This window comes from Hemibagrus wyckioides, linkage group LG28 (genome assembly GCF_019097595.1).
Source record: "Hemibagrus wyckioides isolate EC202008001 linkage group LG28, SWU_Hwy_1.0, whole genome shotgun sequence".
Classification (NCBI taxonomy): domain Eukaryota; kingdom Metazoa; phylum Chordata; class Actinopteri; order Siluriformes; family Bagridae; genus Hemibagrus; species Hemibagrus wyckioides.
This window is the reverse complement of record NC_080737.1, coordinates 7,802,024-7,821,047: the sequence shown is the minus strand read 5'-3', so window position 1 is coordinate 7,821,047 and position 19,024 is coordinate 7,802,024. Positions and strand designations below refer to the sequence as shown.

The 19,024-nt window shown below is 40.9% G+C and overlaps 1 protein-coding gene across 1 annotated transcript in view; it reads right to left on the bottom strand.

Annotated features, from left to right (window-relative positions):
* LOC131348488 (double C2-like domain-containing protein beta) overlaps positions 1-19,024 on the bottom strand; it is a 71,991-nt gene that overhangs the window by 26,166 nt on the left and 26,801 nt on the right. The window contains exon 2 of the mRNA XM_058383503.1: positions 14,745-14,824. Within this exon, the coding sequence (XP_058239486.1) occupies positions 14,745-14,824 (80 nt within the window). The remainder of the gene's footprint in view (positions 1-14,744; positions 14,825-19,024) is intronic.

Below are 19,024 nucleotides of genomic sequence, written 5' to 3'. Positions count from 1 at the left end.
AGAACGTCAATCTCTCCTACCTATTTTACTCCCACAGGCTGACAGAACAACAAAGCTAATAAGTGTTTTGTAGTTTAGCAAGTAAAGATGGTCCCAGAGGGGCAATTGCTGCTGTTGCAAGGGTAATAAACATTGTAATACATTTCTGTTTTGTCTCTCTTTCGTCCTTAGCCTTCTTAGATTAGCTGCTTCCAGTCACCTGGCCCTCTGTAACATAAGGGTCCTTCTCGTTTGTCTTTCTCTTGACAGAAATACGCCCGTCTCGTCAGACCTAAAAGGCGTCTTTCAAATGTCTCCACGTTCTTCCGGCTCTGTGTGTGAGCGCGAGTGTGCGTGGACTACAGATCGCCTTTCACTTTGAAGGTACATCCCTTGAGGTGATGCTCTTCCACAAAAGACGACTTCTACACCGTGCCAAGAACGTGAGTGAGTCTATAAGAACAAATCTGGTACGTCTGGTTCTTCTCACGGTTTCGTCTCAGGGAGTTTTTTCCTTGCCTCCTCATAAGGGATCTAAATGATTTGTGGTACTAGCCAAATAAAACTAAATAGAATCGATCCACTTACTTACAATTTGTGTGCCTGCCCGACTTTATCTCAAAGCCACAAATCGGAATAATGCAAATATTTTGACTAACCAACGATCCTCCACTTCAGATGTAATCCTAGTTTTCATGAAGGTTACCTTGAATAAACTGTCAAGACCCTGTGATGTAAGTGGGTTATCATCCTAGTTAGGCATGCAGTGATAATTTTAAAAGCCTAGAGTTGCCTGTAAATGGGAAATCTGGACTGTACAATTGTGCTATCCTTGTGACTAAGTGTGATCCACACATTGCTAACAATCGAAAATGTATCTGAGTGAGAAATAACTTTTCACACCAGCAGTGGACAATACGAGTCCTTGGTGATATCATATGGACATCTTCCATGGCTTCAACAGTGAAGTTATATCTTCGTGCATTGGCAAGTTTGTAATATAATAATAATATTTATGTGACACCTTTTGATTGTTTCTCTCATAGAATGTGAATTTTTCCAAAGTTATTGGATTTCAAGATCTAGCTATTTCTGGGCAACTTGGATATCACCCAGGGATGTTACTAAAGATAAAAATGTTAAAAACTGGCCTAATTCAGTTAATAAACTCCAATAATTTCTTGGGTATTTCCACATTTGTAGATTTATAAGATACTTTTGTTAAAACCTTCCCTTGAAATGGGGCACATAAGTGGGCCTTCAACAAACTGAGCCCCCTGTTCACCACACCTCCCATTTTAAAGCATTCCTTATGATCTGCATCTGGAAGCAAGCACTTTACATCTTCTTGTTAATGCAACTGTGATTTAGACAATCAAGGTTTGTCAACTATCATGCTGGCCTTAGAAGGATGTTGTCACATGGATTACTGTAACCTGGAGTCAGCAAAAAAGACATAATTCTTGTCAGTGTTGTTGGTATCTATCCTAGTCATGTTTGCTGATCCAGTTCCAAGAAAACAAAAGCATTGTCCAGAATCTAGGACTCCCCCTGACCACAGGAAAATCCTATCAGTGTCGTCCGTCAGGTGGAACCCGATTATCAACCCGATTTATTAAGCTCTCTCAACAAATGTCTGCCTCATAAGATGTATGTACTCCCTTCATAATACCTTTACCTGATTCATAAGGAATACTGGCAACTACTTTATGGACATTCTGACATCTAATGAAGCTTTTCATTGCTGTAACATAAGCTTGCTGATTTCATTAGTTCCTCATCAGGTCTGTGTCCAAGCCAAGTCACCCCGCCATTTGCAGTGTAGTCTCACAGTGGCTTTGGCTTCACACCGCAACAGACTTTGTGACTAATCTTCCCAGGAACTAAGGCTTGGAAGTCATCCCGGTAGCAATAAACTGATGATCAAGTACAGGTTCTGCCTAAGGGGCACCCATGGCGCTAGGGACAGTGGAACTGCTACTGCATAATGTGTTGTCATCAGTTATGGTCTACAACACTGGCAACAACAGAACAGGAGTAGAGTTCTCTCAAGGTCTGACCATGCAAAAAGAAATGCTAATTAACCAAAATCCTTTCCAGGATATCAAACCTAATCATTTCTGTGTCCTTTCTAGTGCATCAACTCCACCTTGTTGCCTTGGTCAGATGAGACACAGGATGTGCTGACAGCAAGGAATGGTTCAAGCACAATGAAGTGAGGTGGCAGGCTGCTTATTTACATCTTCAGTTTGCCATCCATCAGCAAAACTCGTAAAGATGCCCCACAATCTGGTAATCTATGGTATCCACCACAGTCCTAATTTACTTGGTCCAACTAAACTCAAGTAAAGCTAAAAGCACTGTGTCTTAGCCTTTCAGGTAGTTTGTTAGTACTGCACATTTTAAGTGGGCCTGTTTATCCTGGTATACACCATACAGCACAACTTCAAATCCTGACAAGGGGGAATGTAGCTACAGGCAAAACAGATGATCCCGCATCCCAGCGGTGGAAATCATAGATCCCCATTTTTCGTTACCCTGCTCCAATACCAGCATGCCTGCTGGCTGCCCCTGGGTTGTAAATATTGTTACAGAGGTGGAAATTAGAACCCACCAGTATTAAAGATATTTATTACTGTGATCTTATAGTTATTAGCCTTTACTGAGTGGGGTTACACCCTCAAAAAATGTTAAAATAATGAACCAAATATTTGAAAAATATTTAGAGTATATAATGGTTTATAAAAATACATCTTTCCTGTCTTTCACATCTTTCTGGGAGTAGAAAACACACCTATCTGTTATACACCTTTATAACTAATATGTAAACTTTTCCACCTCACCCAAGGGTAGTAACCTCTCTGTATTTTTTGTTTAGTTGCTTCCACTCAAACTTTATTTCTGGCACTCAGTTCCAGGAGGCATATCAGCTTTGTCTAATTACACCTTTGCATTTTCCAAGGCAGTTTTGTGTGGCTGGACTGATCTGATTGGAGGGGAGTTACCCTAACAAATCTCACCCTGAGGAAATGGCATAACTAGACTTCCCTGTGGGTGATGTTGGCACTTAATCGAGAGAAAAAAAGTGCATTTTGGAATGCAGTATCAAAATGAAGTGGCTTCCTGTGCTCTGTGATTGTCACGCAGTAACTGAATAGGCAGTTGATCATAATTGCTGGGAGAGCAGGAGAAATGACCAGTGTGGAAGGCAGATGGGTGGCATGCATCAATGCTTCATGTACCCACTCATTCATAGAGCTTTAATCACCGCTGCTGGACGACAGCGTTCGCTCACAAAAATTGCTCTAGTTGGAATCCCTTTATGTCCTAAATCATCTTCTTTCATTTGAAAACCTAGACGCTCAGCGGGTGCTAGGGAAAGGCTTGGCGTATAATCTGTGCTCATCACTTGTGAATCAAAGAGGCAGGGCTCGAGTATAATGAGCTTGGCAAGAATCGGTGGCCACTAAATGCAAGCAAACATGGGCAACTATTTAAAGAATGAGGAAGTCTTCAACTCATGGCTTGGAAGGAAGCAATCGTTGCATTGCATAGGAACCGCCGTTCATAAATAAGGAGGTAAGTGACATGGCAAATCTGTGGCAGAGAGAGGTGTGTGAGTGGAAGGAACACATTAGTAATGAGTGCTCAAGGACGTGACATGGAGTTAAAGTAGCACTAGGCAGGAGAACCGTGCTTCTCCAACATCCTGCATCCTGATTGATGATTATGCTCATTCAGAGACAGCCTACTGCTTGCTGCCAGCACCAGATGACGAACATTTCAAATCGCTAAACATAAAAAATATGCAAAGGAGAAAGGGCTGTATTAATAACTCCACCCTAGGCCGTAGCTGTTTTCCAGAACACATACACACAGCCACATTCATACATAAACACACGTAAGAGCGGTGCTTTACATTGACAAGTGCCAGGTTCTGTGCAACACAGGGTCATTTATACAGCACACAGTGCTAATGCTGGTAGTGAAAAATGACCCATCCCGGGGGAGAATGGCACAGTTCGCAATCAGGGTGGAAGACTCTGGAAATCAGTCAAATAATTGTCCTTCATTGAAAGAATAGATTCAAAATGTTAGCCCAAGGCCAGGTCATTTGTATTGGCATTTTTAAATCGTAGATCATTGTCTTTAATAGCAAAGAAGGTTATTAAATCAAACTAAAATCCTGACACTGACAAGAAAGGTCCAATTAAAGCATCTGACCCAGAGGAACCTTTCCCTACTGGATATATTTGCATTCAATCATCTTGTGTAATCACTTTATTCTGGTCAGGGTCATGGTGGAGCCAAAGCTTATCCCACAATAGGTACAAGGCAGAATGGGACACCAGTCTATCCCAGGGATTCATGCATACACAAACATTTATAAGTGGGGCAATTTAGCCTTGATAATCTACCTTCTGGCACTGACTGGGAGGAAACCTGAGAACGTGGAGGAAACCCACTCAGCACTATAGGGTCAGAAGGCAACCTGAGCTTTAAGGATGTAAGGCAAACAATGCTACCCTCTACACCACTGTGCTGTCAGACATATCCTAATTAAGATTCTTTAAATTGGTTTGCGGCATTTAATAAATCGTATTCTAGATGGCTAAATTGTGTACAGATATTTCTCAAGACTGCATGAATATCCAAGGCCTTTCATGATGATCAATAAATGAAAGGATGAGCAGGGAAAGAAATCCAAGGACTGACCAATCAGGAGAGAGATATAACTGTGTTGTACTGCACATGGATGTCAGATTTGTAAGCTAGTCACATTCCTAGCTAGTCATCCATAAAATATCTCCTGTTCATTACTCGTTCAATGAAATAAGTATTTATTTAATTATTAATCAGTAATTATATGGGTTGGGTATCATGTATTGAAGGCTTTTGCATAGGAAGAGAGAGGTCAGAAGGATCAAACTCAAAAAGGGTTTGCTATGGAAAGAAGAGGGATGAAAAGATACATGGCGCTGACCTTACCTTTCTGTACCTGGGTAGAGGAAGCTGGAGTCCATCACATTCCCAAATCAGTCATGCACAGAGTGTGAGAGAGAGAGAAAAAGCGTACATACATACATGCAGGCATGCAAGACAGCAGCAGAGATAGAGGAGAATGAGAAATCGACAACGTTGGGACAAACACAGGCAAAAATCCAAAAGCAAACGCAAAAGCGGATGGTAATTTAAACAGACGAGTGTTGACAGACGAAAAGGCGTTTTCGTTTGCATGAATGAACGAATGAATTCACTGCTCGTCTTGATGGCACGATGCTCGCGGTTTTGTGCGCAAGCCCGTAATTTTGCTGTCATGAAGTGACAGGGTGTAAACAGATTGACCAAAATCTAACGTTTCCTGTTTAAAAATACTAAAATAATAAACATAGATGAACTGAATAATTAATAATTAATACACCCCCCTTCCAACATGCACCTTCTACACCCACCCTCCCTCTATCCTTTCACCTTCACGGGGCTGCGTCAGGGATTAGGACGTTCCTTTGTTCTACATGAACGACTGATAGCTGGTTATACACTATTCATATGTGGAAATGAAACCAAGCCCCTGCCATTTCTCCTCGGAACACTTTGCATATATTAAAAAGAAAAATGCTCCTGTGAGAGAAACCTGGAGACCGAGTGTCAGTCAGATGAAACTTTTTCATTTCCTTCTCTCTTTTTTTTGGGTGACACATTTTTTAATATGTACTAACTAACGAGCTGATGACACCACGGGCAAAACAAATAATGAGAATTAATATCAATTCATGAAGAAATAGCATATTAATTCAATGCCTGGAGGTTCAATTAAGTATCTGTTTAGTGAAGTTTAATGCTTTATTAATGAAGTGCTTAAATGATGTGCTCCGAATTGATCGTTTAATGTAGAGTATTTAAAAAAAAAAGGCTCAAGGAAGATTCAATATTCCTTGTTAGAGCAGGAAATATTTTGAAATAGAGGGTAAGCTAATACAACAGCACTTTTTTCCTTTTATTTTTTTTAGAAAAGTAACGTTGGGATGTTTTCTGTGAGGAGGCAAATATTTAGCATGTAAGGTATTGTGTCATTCTGAGAAATCCCTGAGGAACGAAACACTTCAGGAAGAATGAACTTGGTGAAAATAACAGAATCACACTATCCTGTTGTTGATTATTTTCCTTTAACAGCATGTCCTGAAGTGTTTTATTCCTCACACAGTGCCTAGAAACTTCAGCAGGACAGCTATAAAGGTTTAATTTATATCTGTTTAACCTTCAGGGGCTAAATATAAGATAGCTATGTTGTTTTTCTGGCCACTATTAAGCAAATTTTGGCTAATTGTTACTATTTCTGGGGTCTTTCTGACCAGACGTCTTCCCTTTTTACTTGATGAAGTAAGTCTTTCTCAGAGACTGCACTCATGGTGTATGGGTTGCTGTTGTCCATTTGGTGGTAATAAGATCAGCCCTTTTTCAGAGGGAGCCAGGATCATATGAAGGTGACTGTAGTTGAGACATATTGGAGAGAAATGTTGGAGGTGGGCTAAGGACACAGTGACTCCTCTTTAATAGAGTTCACTCGACATCTTGGCTGGACACGACACTCGCCAGACAAGAACGGTCATGTTTCTTGTTTTTTCAGGAAAGTCTGTGGGTCTGTCAGAGATTTCAGCACATCTATTGCTGGAATAAAGATAAAGGCTGGTCCTGTAGTGACTGATGTGTCAGATGCACAATGTCATGCATGTCGCTGTCAAGATGCTGCGTCTTTTGTGTGATTCTTTCCCCCCATAGCTCCTTAAATTTTAGTGTACATTTTAAACAGACCAGGATTATGAATCTGGTTTTAGCTTTGTTTGATCATATCTGCTGAGAGACATGCTTACCCCCTACCATCCCAGACTTCCAATAAAACCTTGAAATGCAATACTGACCTTTTCCTGATAAAGGGACCAAAGATTAAACTTTTTTATGTCACAGTTACAGTACAGTTAATATACACAACGATCAGGCATAACATTATCAGCAGTGAAAGGTGAAGTGAATAACACTGATTATCTCCTCATCATGGCACCCGTTAGTGGGTGGGATATATTAGGCAGCAAGTGAACATTTTGTCCTCAAAGTTTGCACGTGTTTGACAAGGGCCAAATAGTGATGGCTAGACTATTGGATCAGAGCATCTCCAAAAATGCAGCTCTTATGGGGTTTTCCGTCTGCAGTGGTCAGTATCTATCAAAAGTGGTCCAAGGAAGGAACAGTGGTGAACCAGTGACAGAGTCATGGGCGGCCAAGGCTCATTGATGGACGTGGAGAGCGAAGGCTGGCCCGTGTGATCCGATCCAACAGACGAACTACTGTTGCTCAAATTGCTGAAGACGTTAATGCTGGTTCTGATAGAAAGGTGCCAGAATACACACTGCATGACAGGTCAGAGATATTCTGGCAGCAAAAGGGGGACCAACACAATATTAGACAGGTGGTCATAATGTTATGCCTGATAAGTGTATACAATGTATTATACATAACTAATAGCAACAGATGGTTCCTTTATGGTTCCTGAATCCAAGGTTTCTTTCCAATGTGGTCTCAGGAAGTTTTCCCCTGCCCCTATCAGCTCTGTTTTACTACGTAGGGATTTAAATGTCTAGGCAGATATCTCTAAAGACACCAAAAACCATCATACAAATACAGCTGTATTGAATAGATACTGTAGAAATTTTCTGCGAACATTTCCATATAAATGGTCGCATTTTCATACAAATGGTAGTCACATGACCAGATCCAGTTGCAAAGAACAGAAAGAACTTTTCCAAACCATTTTTTTGTTGTTGAGAAAAAGCATATAATTTAGTTTCCCAAATAGCTGGCAAAAATGTTGCTATTAAACAAGATAATGGCCTAACAGCTCCAGGAATCAATGACATCAAGAATGTGGAATGTGTTATTAGAAACTTTTGAAAATTGCATTCGCTGCTCTTTAACGCAAGTGCTCCGTTATCTGCAAGCCCCGGGAAGAAGCAATTCCTTATAATCCTCGTTGTATTTCCTGTGACTACAAATGCCTCTAGTATCACACCGTGACAATACCTAACAACTCAATATGACTGATAACCAGCGCTTTGCAATATCCGCTTCACAAGCGGCTGCCTTTCTACAGCTGTCCGTTTGTATTTCGGTGAGGTAAGCTCCACATGCATGGTATCCACATGGTACTGCGCTGTATCGATTGAGCTGGAACAATGGAGCCTTTCTGTAACCTTTATCGAACATTTGTATAAAAAAAACTCTGTGTAGTACTTTTCCGCCCTGAGTCACCAGCTTATCTAAAGACATGGAACTTTCTGCCCATGAGCTGTAAAACATTTGATCCCATCGTTGATATCCACCGGAAAGATAAATGATGATGTAGACTGAGTGACTCAATCATTCCTCATGGAAGCATTTCCACAATCCACAAGCTTCTCAGAGTAATGGGCATTTTTCTAGGAGGAAGTGGATTTGAAAGAGTTCACCTACATTCACACAAGCAAGCAAAAAGTTCCTGATTGTCTCTTGTGAGCATGTAGAGACTGTCAATATGTGTTTTCATTGCTTTGGAGAAATAGTATTAGGTAGAAGACTCAATTCTGTAGGATTGTTTGCTAGACTAGCTTTGTTGGCAGATTAGCGAAGGCACCGGCAATCTCATCTCATCTCCTTCCTTCCAAGCTTTATTTGTTCTCATAATGCCTTTATATACATTTAATGAGAGATTGTGTATGACAAGGATAAAATGAAACCATTATTAGAAGGTTTTCTTCCATTTTCATGTGTCAAACAGTAAATAGAGACCAAGGAGGAAGTGAAGGGGGAACTAAAGAAACAACGGACCATAATTGCTGTATCATTTGAGCCACTGGTTTGGGTTTGTCACTTGTGAGCTGCCTGGAAAAAAGCACAGGTCACTTGATATGCCTTAGTGAAAGTCTGAGAGTCGAAGGTTCTGTCCCCAAAAATCTTAAGTCGATACACAGCCTTACGGCTAAGAGAACATAATACGAGGACACAGCTTTAAACGCTGAGTTTAAGTCTGTTTCTGGCATTTGGCAGACACTCCAGAGCGATTTACAATTGCTCTCATTTTATCCAACTGAGCAACTAAGGGTTAAGGGCCTTGCAGTGGCAGCTTGATGGACCTCAGATTCAAACTGACCACTAAGCTATCACATGCCTGTGGAAAACTCTCCATGATACCGTGACCTCCGTAAAGGCTGTACTTTTGGATTACCCTAAGCAAGTCACAGGTTCCCTTCGACTACGCAAACTTTAAGTACATTTCATACGAAGTCCCACATATTACTGCTGTATTCAAACACAGACGATTTCTGATTAGCCCCTCCATTATTCATTAAAGACACCAGATGGTAGAGGACACGGTTTCAAACCTCACTTAATAGAAAATATTAATTCCAAAGGAAAAGTCATCAAACTCTTCTCTTGTTGTTTGTTCAGTTAATAATCTGAGCTCTCCCAGTGATTGAGCTTCATCATGAATCGATAGGCTTGTCGTGCCCGAGGAGTACGAATGAAATATTAACAGCTGGTACGCGAAGAGAAGCCCGATCTATCTCTGCTGTTCGGCAGGGGTTGGGAAGCCAGCTGTTTGGCTGAGGTACAGATCTGAAACCTAACAGAGGAGAAAAGCTGAAGGTCAGTCCTGATCCAGCAGAGCTTTGTCTTTGATGGCGTAAAACTTTTGGGGTTATTTTCCACCATGACACATTAGGATCTATATGGTGTTTCTAATGACTGTGTGAGAATGTGCTCAGATTATTTGATGAAGCTTTTTGAATGATAGACCTTTTGGTGTTCACTGTAGCCTCAGATTCCTCAGGACTGGTACTCAGTGTGGTCTTCTGCGGTTGTAGCTGATCCTCTGATAGCTTTTCTGTTCACTGTGGTTGTAGCAAGTGGCTATTTGAGTTACTGTAGCCTTCCTGTCAGCTGAAATCAGTCTGGCCATCAGTAAAATCAGTAAGGCATTACCTCACACAGAACTGGATGTTTTTTGTTTTTCTCACCATCACCAATTCTAGACTCTCCACTTCAGACATGTCACATTCACTTGCTTGTTAACAGTTACCTGACTCCTGATCACACTCAAATTTTTTCCTCCGTTACAGAGAGTTCCTCGCATGTTGCAGTTTCTCATTATACCAAGCCTTTTGGTCACTGGTAATGTTCTCCCGGTTTGACCCAGTTTTTGTTCCTTGTTACCAGAGGTATTGCTGTGATGACCTGACTAGTGCCTGTGTTTTCTAACCCTAAACTTGTCTGTCATTTTGTATTGTTGCTATCTCTCAATTAAAGCTGCCTCGCCTGCATTTGCATATGTCTCAGCATTTCAGTGCTTGACAACCATCCTGTCTAAGCTCAACCAGGGATGTGGGATGTGGTAGCTTAGTGGTTAAGGTGTTGGACTGCTGATCAGAAGGTTGTGAGTTCGATCCACCAAGCTGCCACTGCAGGGCCTCTCAATTGCTCAGTTGTATAAAATGAGACAAACGATAAACTTTCTTTCTGGATAAGAGTGAATGCCAAATGCCAGAAATGTAAATGCCACCGTCACTGAGTTCACATTTTTGAGGGTTGATGTGAAAATGAACTGAAGTTGTTCATAGACTGAACACAAATTAATAATAATCTCAGATGTTGAGCTAATTTATGACCTGCTCAGGAGCTCCTGGTTACACAACACCAACTAACTGTATATGAAAAAAAAAGGACAATATTTATAATCACACTCTCCGGTGTTTACGGTAATTCACACTCTCTGCTGTCACCCAAATGAGGATGAGGTTCTCTTTTGAGTCTGGTTCCTCTCTTACCATCTAAGGGGGGTTGTATTGCCACAGTCGCATCAGGCTTGCTCATTAGGGATAAATACAAATACATTTTAGACAAATAAAGTCTAATATTAATTTCCAACGTTTTGTACGATATTTCTTAAGTTCTGTAAAGCTGCTTTGAGACAATGTCCACTGTTAAAAGTGCTATACAAATTAAACGGAATTGAGTGATTTTATGGATTACACTGCTGCCACATGATTCACTGACTAGATAACTGCATGCAGACTTTAAATCTGAGCAAAACTGCAGATTTGTGTGTTAAGAAGATATAAGAAATAAGAAAAAAATGTAAAAAACATTCAGTTTTTTAGAGGCAGGCCTTAACGAGTTATAAAAGCAGATTAATCACGTATCATTTAATAAGGGAAATGAACCAACAAAGTTTTGGAAATATAGCCATACTACTTTCATAACCTAGAATGAAACCCGAGTTATATTAACAAGGCAATGAGGCAACAGAAGTAGCTGTAAGGAGTAGAGTGTTACCAGTGGGAGCACCACATCAACCCACACACACTCACACACACACACACTCGGGACATAATTCACCAGAGGATGCTAAATAGGTCTGTTTGCTTTAGGGTTTGTCTCAGTCTGTGCTCTTAAGATAACAAAATAACCCAACTGGCCAATATATTGAGCTTAAATCCAGGAGATGAGTGCTGACTTATTAAACAGCCTGTTGGCTTTTATAAAGCGACATAAAAAAAAAATAATACGAACATGTCATTTTGTTTTCAACCATGCTAGCGTAATTACTGTATAATTAATTGCTACGGGGAGTTAAACAAATAGAACACAGCTTCTCTCATCGCTGGATATTACGCTTTAAAATAAAATCATTAAGAAACACAAATGCAGAGAACAACCCAAGCAGAATCATTCAGGTTATCTTCACAGCCCAGAAGCAGTCCTTTGCTCTCTCTCTTTCCCTCTCTCTCTCTAGCCGAGGGTCGTATCTCAGGCGAGAGGCTGAAACAGTGCATCTGAAGTGGAGCGAATATATCAGATTTTAGACAGGCTGTAAAATAGAGAACGTGATAAGGCGGAGTTGGGGAAAAATACAAAATAGATACAGATCGTCTATCCAAAAAACTTCAGGTTAACCTGTGTCTGCACTGACACTGGAGACTCATTACTGAAAAAGGGTTGTTACTGTGGAAATAATAACGTATTTATAATAGAGTATAACCTATTAACCTATTCAGCTGTCAGAGCTGCTGTTATAGAAAATTAATCAACACCTTCTGAGTAGATTCAGACTCATCTCAAGGCACTTCCTGTATATTGTATTATATAAGAATGAATTATTTTTCTATCTTTTTTTAAAAAGTAGCAGGAATTTAAAGTAAATGATAATAATAAGATAAAAAAAACATTTTATTTCTACTTCCTAGCTCTAAATAGCATTATTAGTCCTCATCAGTGGCCAGAAAGTGTGAAAGAAGAGAGGAGAGGGTAGAAAACTAATGAACAACAGCATGATGAAAGAGAGTAAAAGAAAAGAAGCAGAGAAGGGGAGGAGAGCCTCTGAGAGCCTCCGTCTGTCTTCTCTCTGGAGGAAACAGACGAAACTTGTGATTATCTCCTCTCTTATTTGCTAATGCTTTGACTGCAATCCGCTTTAATTGTCGCAGTTTGTAAACAAGCTTGCAAACCAGTATGGCACTGTCTACTAAAATCCAGAGGAAAACTGACAGGGATGATGAGTACTAAATACAGGAATTTTGTCCAGTATGATTTCAGTCCTTTGATTGAATCAGGATCCTGCGCTCTTACTGCCGTGGCCTGGGTTTGATTCCCGGGCAGGGAGCTAACCCAGACACTGAAGAGTTAACTCTCAGTGCCGGTCCCAAGCCCGGATAAAATGGAAGGGTTGTGTAAGGAAGGGCATCCGGCATAAAACCTGTCACAAATCAAAAACATGCGGACCTGCTGTGGCCACCCTAAACAGAGAGCAGACGAAAGTCTTGTTGTTTGATTGTTAGCTTGTGTCTCTGGTAATGGCTTAAGCAGTGGTTAAAGCTCTAGGTTACTGCTCAGAAGGTCAGGGGATCAAGCCTCAGCACTGCCAAGTTGCCAATGTTGGGACCTTGAACTAGGTCTTAAGGTCTTAACACTGTCTGCTCCTGGGGTTGTATCACGACTGACCCTGTGCTATATCCCCAGCTTCCTAACAAGCTGGGATATGTGAAGAAAAAATTTCTTATTGCATCTATAAATTAAATTATTATCTAATTAATATAAATTATTATCTATAAATTGCATTGCAACAAGTCACCGACCTCTTCATTCACAGAGAGAAGGCATAAACCACACCAGTTCTCTCAGGTGTCATTTGACAGAGATGGTAGATTTATTTGCCAGTTAGGAATAAGCCTAATATTTCCTCAGAGCAGCTCTATTTCCTTCATGTCATTACGCAATGGTTATTTAGAGGGTAATTGAATATGCAGAGGTATTACCCAGAGCTGAGGAAGAATGGGGTCATGATTTGGGCAAATCCCTACACTCTGTTCCTGATGAGATAGAAACACTTGATTTTAATTATCTCAAACTCTACCACATAAACAGACATAAATTCCAGTTTAGCCCATAAACAGAAACAGTGACAGCGAGAGAGAGAGAGAGAGATCTTGGCAGCATTGTTACCTTTCAGGGGAAATACCCTGAGTCCCAAGAGTGAACTGTCAGCCATCTTAAAAGGACGTGCAATGCTCTATGGGACCCAAGGCAATGCTGATGTGTTTCAGGATAGTACACAGGCTTTGCAATGCTGTTAGCACTGTGAAAAGCACTGGGGTCTCCACTTACCAGCTAGACTTCTTTGACAGATTAGCAACTCGCCACAGGCACTAACGATATCTGCTACTTCCGTTCAAGCTTCTATAGATATTTGCTCATGTTGGTATATAAAAGGATACAACAATTTGCTACTATTGCTAGTGCATCAAAAAAGAACTAAAGTTGTATGTGGAGAACTGAAGAAACGTTGGACCAAACCAAAGGAATCAAATCCATCCATCCATCCATCCTCTGCACCTCATCCCAAACAGGGTTACAGAGAACCTGGAGCCTATCCCAGAGGACAGGGGAACAAGGCAGGGGACACCCTGGACAGGATACCAACCTATCACTGGGCACAATCCTACACTATAGACAATTCATAGATGCCAATGCATGTCTTTGGACTAGAGGAGGAACCCAGAGAACCCTGACGAACCCCCAAAGCACAGAAAGAAACTGCCCACTTTGCTGCAGGGCAAAGGTGATCATCGAATGTCCAAACCCCACAGGTGCAAAGCAAACCACTAAGCCACCATATCCCTATCTGAGGAGTCCGTCAAGCCAATCATTTCGATTTGTCACTTTACTATATTTCCATGGAATCAACAAATTCCCAATTGATATGGCGCTTGTGCTGAGACTGCAGCTCCAAAATGAATGGTCTCTTGTCACTTTGTCTCTTGCTAGATAACTACGGTAACAGAGTATGCAAACAAAGACCAAATTCTCATAGCAAATCAACATAATAACCCATGTGAATCATTGTACCTTTAAACCTACAGTACGGTTGGTGTTGTACAACTTCCACCAGCAATGACTCATTTATTTTCTAATTGTTCTTGATATCTGTGATTCCTCCTGGAACATAACTGAAACTTGGCACACTAATTGCAAAACAAAGTACACCATCATATGCCAGCGAGACACATAAAAAGTCAGAAGTGTGCACTCTAAAATATATTTAATGGAAAAACTTTTCGAAAAGCTCCTTTAGAGTTATTATATTTAGGGGTCCAAGCACCAAAGTCAAGTCCAGGGTTAGAAGCTCTATGGCTCCAAATCCTATAAATCCCAGCCTGGGGGTTAAAGGCATTGCTTACCTTGGCTTTATTGATGGTACAGTGCAGGGCGTTGTTCTCTTGATCATACAACAGGCTGAAGTCCAGAGTGCCAAGAGTGGCTGTGAAGAGAAAAGAAATAGCAAACGTTACCCATGCTGCAATGCACTGCACCTTCTTGTGAGTAAGCATTGATTTGCTGTGTTTGATCCGTGCTAGCGGTACGAGCTATTACACTACAGCTGCTAGAAACCAGAGAAGAAAACACTGTTCATGCTCCAGTGCTTTAGCCCGAGGACTCGAGCAGAGGTTTGATGGACAGAATGAATTGATAAACGAAGCTCAGTTCAATGTGATCATATTTTTATTCTAAGTGCTTCTGAAACAAATACCAAAATTTTTCTTTCTTTCTTTCTTTCTTTCTTTCTTTCTTTCTTTCTTTCTTTCTTTCTTTCTTTCTTTCTTTCTATTTCATCCCTACCTCCCTTCCTTCCTTCCTCCCTCCATTCTTTAGATCCATTTCCTTCCTTCCTTCCTACCTCCCTTCCTCCCTTTCTTACCATCCCCCCCCTTCTTTCTTCTTTGCTTCAAATAACCTTCGGGGCAACATTCCACATTAAAGTGTGCCCACCTCGGCCATTGAGAAAGTGTTCGAAACATGATGGTCAATAGTCTTAATACGGCTCATGGCACAAATTGTAGCTGCACAGCCTTTCAATTGCCCCCTGCTGTGTGGGGGTCAGAATGAGAGCTGGTGAAGAATGTATCCTAGCGGGAGGCCTACAGTGATCATATGGAGTTGGAGTTCTTCGATAAACCTGGCCATGCTGTGTCCTCCGCACTGAGAGACACCTGAGGCTTTACTCCTACACAGATGCAGAATCAGATTTCTGTGCTTTACAGTCTGACTTTAACCATACTGTACTCTACAATACAGAGCTGCAGAGCTGTACAGTACCGAGCTTTTGGAAACAGACTCCGGGGACCACCAAGGTTCACAACCTTTTATTATCGAAGTTATTATTAAAAAAGTGTTCTCTGGGTGGAAAGGTCAGATATTAAAAAAAAAAACACCCTGTGCCTCCAATTTCACTAAATCTGATTCTGCTAAGCTGACAGAAATACATGATAGACAAGAGTGCAAGATGGGCTGAGGCCTTTGGGTGGATGGGATGGCATATTTTATAATGAACATAGTGAACATAGGCTTGGAAGGCCCACAAATTTACCCCACCCTTCGTGGTCAGGAGCTGCTGAATGTTGGGGGAGGAGTAAGCTAGTGTGTGAGAAAATGGTACACAATGTAGACAACTCAGAGGCATCAGTGAACAGTTTTAAAACACTATCCGACTCTCTGTTGCTTTAAAAGTCTGATTTACTTTCAAAAAAGAGACTCCAGGCAGCTGCAAGCAAAATACAACAACAAGAACAGCGAAAAAAATGAAAGGGGAAAAGAATAATCTGCAAAATGCAAATGAGACCATTTCTGCTGACTCAATTAATATTGTCGAGTCAATACACTTAATATCAACATTGAAAAGTGCAGGCCTTTCGGCAATTTCCGTTGGACATGAGGAGTCGTCGTAATTTAACAAGCTCATCTATCAAGCAAGAATTTCGTGAACATTTTCAAAGCAACAAACATAGCCCATGGTCATTCATAAATATATATATATATATATATACACATACACATATATACAGCCAGAGCGCATGCTAGTTCTTTGTTTCTCTGCATTTCCAATTTCCAATTTTCCATTTGCCCTGCTGTATTAAAGTATTCAGAGAGCTGTGTTTTCTGACGGAATTTCCGAGTAATGTGATAAATGAATTAGCCTCAGCAGGGGTGAGAAAACTTGCTGAAATATACCAGGGTTACGGGGCTGCCTTTTCGTTCGGCTAAACTTATTCAAAGCTTTCCTGTGACTGTGCTGCTTCTTATCGCGTCGTGTTTTCTTTGAACAAAACAAAAAAGTAGTGATTTTTTAAAACAAAATCTCAATAGGAACAAAGTATAGAAACATTTGTTATCCTGAGAATTAAAAAAAAAAACCCCGACTGCTCTCAGACAGCTGCCTGTTCCTCATCGTTCCATTACGCTGCATAAAAACTTAATTAACACCGCATGCCGCTTTGATGGTCCTCCTTTCACTGCGATTAAGCGTATCGTAAACACAGCCCTTGTAAGTGTAACCTCAAGACGGCTTGAACACAACACGGGACGTGCTCACAGCAGGAAAGGGGAGAGAGAGAGAGAGAGAGAGAGAGAAAGAGAGAGAGGAGAAAGAGAAAGAGGAGAAAGAAAGACAGAGGAGAGAGAGAGACAGATATAGAAAGAGGAGTGTGAAACAGGTAGAGAGAGAGGAGAGAGAGAAAGAACGAGGAGAGAGAGAGATAAAGAGAGACAGGGAAGGAGAGAGAGAGAGAGAGAGAGGAGAGGGAGACGGGTAGAGAGAGATGAGAGAGAGAAAGAAATAGGAGAAAGAGAGAGAAAGAAAGAGGAGAGAAAGATAGAGACAGACAGGGAAGGAGAGAGAGAGAGAGAGAGAAAGAGAGAGAGGAGAAAGCCAGGGAGAAAATGAGAAAGAAAGAGGAGAGAGAGAGAGAGAGAGAGAGAATGAGAAAGAAAGAGGAGAAAGAGAGACAGAAAGAGAGAGAGGCAGAATGAGAGAGAGAGGGAGAGAAAGTGGCAAGAGAGAGTGGGAAAGAAAGGTGAGAGAGAGAGAGAAAGAGAGAGAGAGAGATAGAAAGAAGTAGAAAGATATATATAGAGAGAGACAGAGAAGCAGAGAGACAGAAAGAGAGAGAGAGAGAGAATTTGTAAAGAGTGCTATTGTGTGGATTTGAAAAACAAATGAAAATGTCACTCTTGTAAAAGGTCAGTGTGGATTTTGGACTTTCTGGAGTTTATGCAAATTCTGAACAAATATTCTTACAATTTCTTCTTATTTTAATTCAGTCATTATTTCCATGCACACTCTGGGGAGGAGAAGGCCTTGTGTTTCATGTTTCTGTATATAATGTCTGCCGTATAGAACCGTGTGTGAGACAAATAAAATCTTGATTCTTGAATGGGAAAAGACAAAATAACTGAATAATGGAATAAATGAATACATGCGATGAATTACAGTGCAAGAAAAACAAGGTGCATGGAAACTATCCACCGTACTGTTCAACTGCATCAGCATCAGCAACAATATCTCAGAAGAACGAAGCTCATCGCTCGACTTTATGCCGGATTTTCCTTTAATTTGTCACCGCTCTATATTTGTACTGTAAACGAAAATCCTATTAAAAGATTTACGCTCACTTCACGGACTCGAAACCTAATTTTAGCCTAAAAGTCGCTTGTTTAAAAAAAAAAAAAAAATAAAATAAAATTGGAGTTTATGAATAACTTTCCGCTCAGCCTCATTTCTGTCAAAGAATCTGCTGAATACGCCGTTTCCTCCTACGCATCTTTCAGGGCTGAAGAAATGGGTTTCATTCTTCTTTTCTGAATATTGATCATCTGAAGGCTGTTTGAATGGTGTGTCTGTCAAAAAAACCTGACATTTGGTGGGCCGTGGATGAAAAATAAACATTGTGGTGGTTAAATCTGCAGCCGTGCGGTTCGTCAGCCTCCAACACGACGCCTAAATCCATCCAGAGTGTATGAAAGCAGGCGGTGATTTGGGCCGGTTAATGTGCGGTCATTAGCTGGAGAGAGAGAGAGAGAGAGAGAGACAGAGAGAGGGAGAGGGAGTTGGTTGGCGGAAGAATACTGCGGATCAGAGGATCGTGTGGCTTAATTGAGCATCTTGAGAGCGTGTTAGCCGTGACCTTCGGCGTGTGTTAGTGTGGAGATACTCCTCCTAGACTATACTAAGACCTTCATTAAAGATACGTCGAGGTCGTTGAGGTAACTGAGACACCTCGTGAGAGGGACAGAGCTGTTATGTTACAGCAGGCTTTCTGTAGGGGAAGGCGGAGGGTGAAAGGGTGCTCTATGTCGCCGGAGAAAACCTTAAACAAAAAGGAATTATGGGATAAATATGATTCACGTTTTGTTTTTTCAATGAAAGCAAAGCTTCATGTGCAAGAAGACGTAACTGGAAACCTGCCAAAATGCATCAAATCTTTTCATTGTGTCCTTGACTGTTGATATTATCTTGGCCAGTCTCCCAGCTGTAATGTAGGACATCTTAAGGTTAAGTTTGTTTTGATGATTTTATTAATAATCTATTTTCACCTGATGTTCACACAGCTTTTTTCCTTATTTGGTCATATGCCAATTTCCACTCACTCACTCACTCACTCATTCACTCACTCACTCACTCACT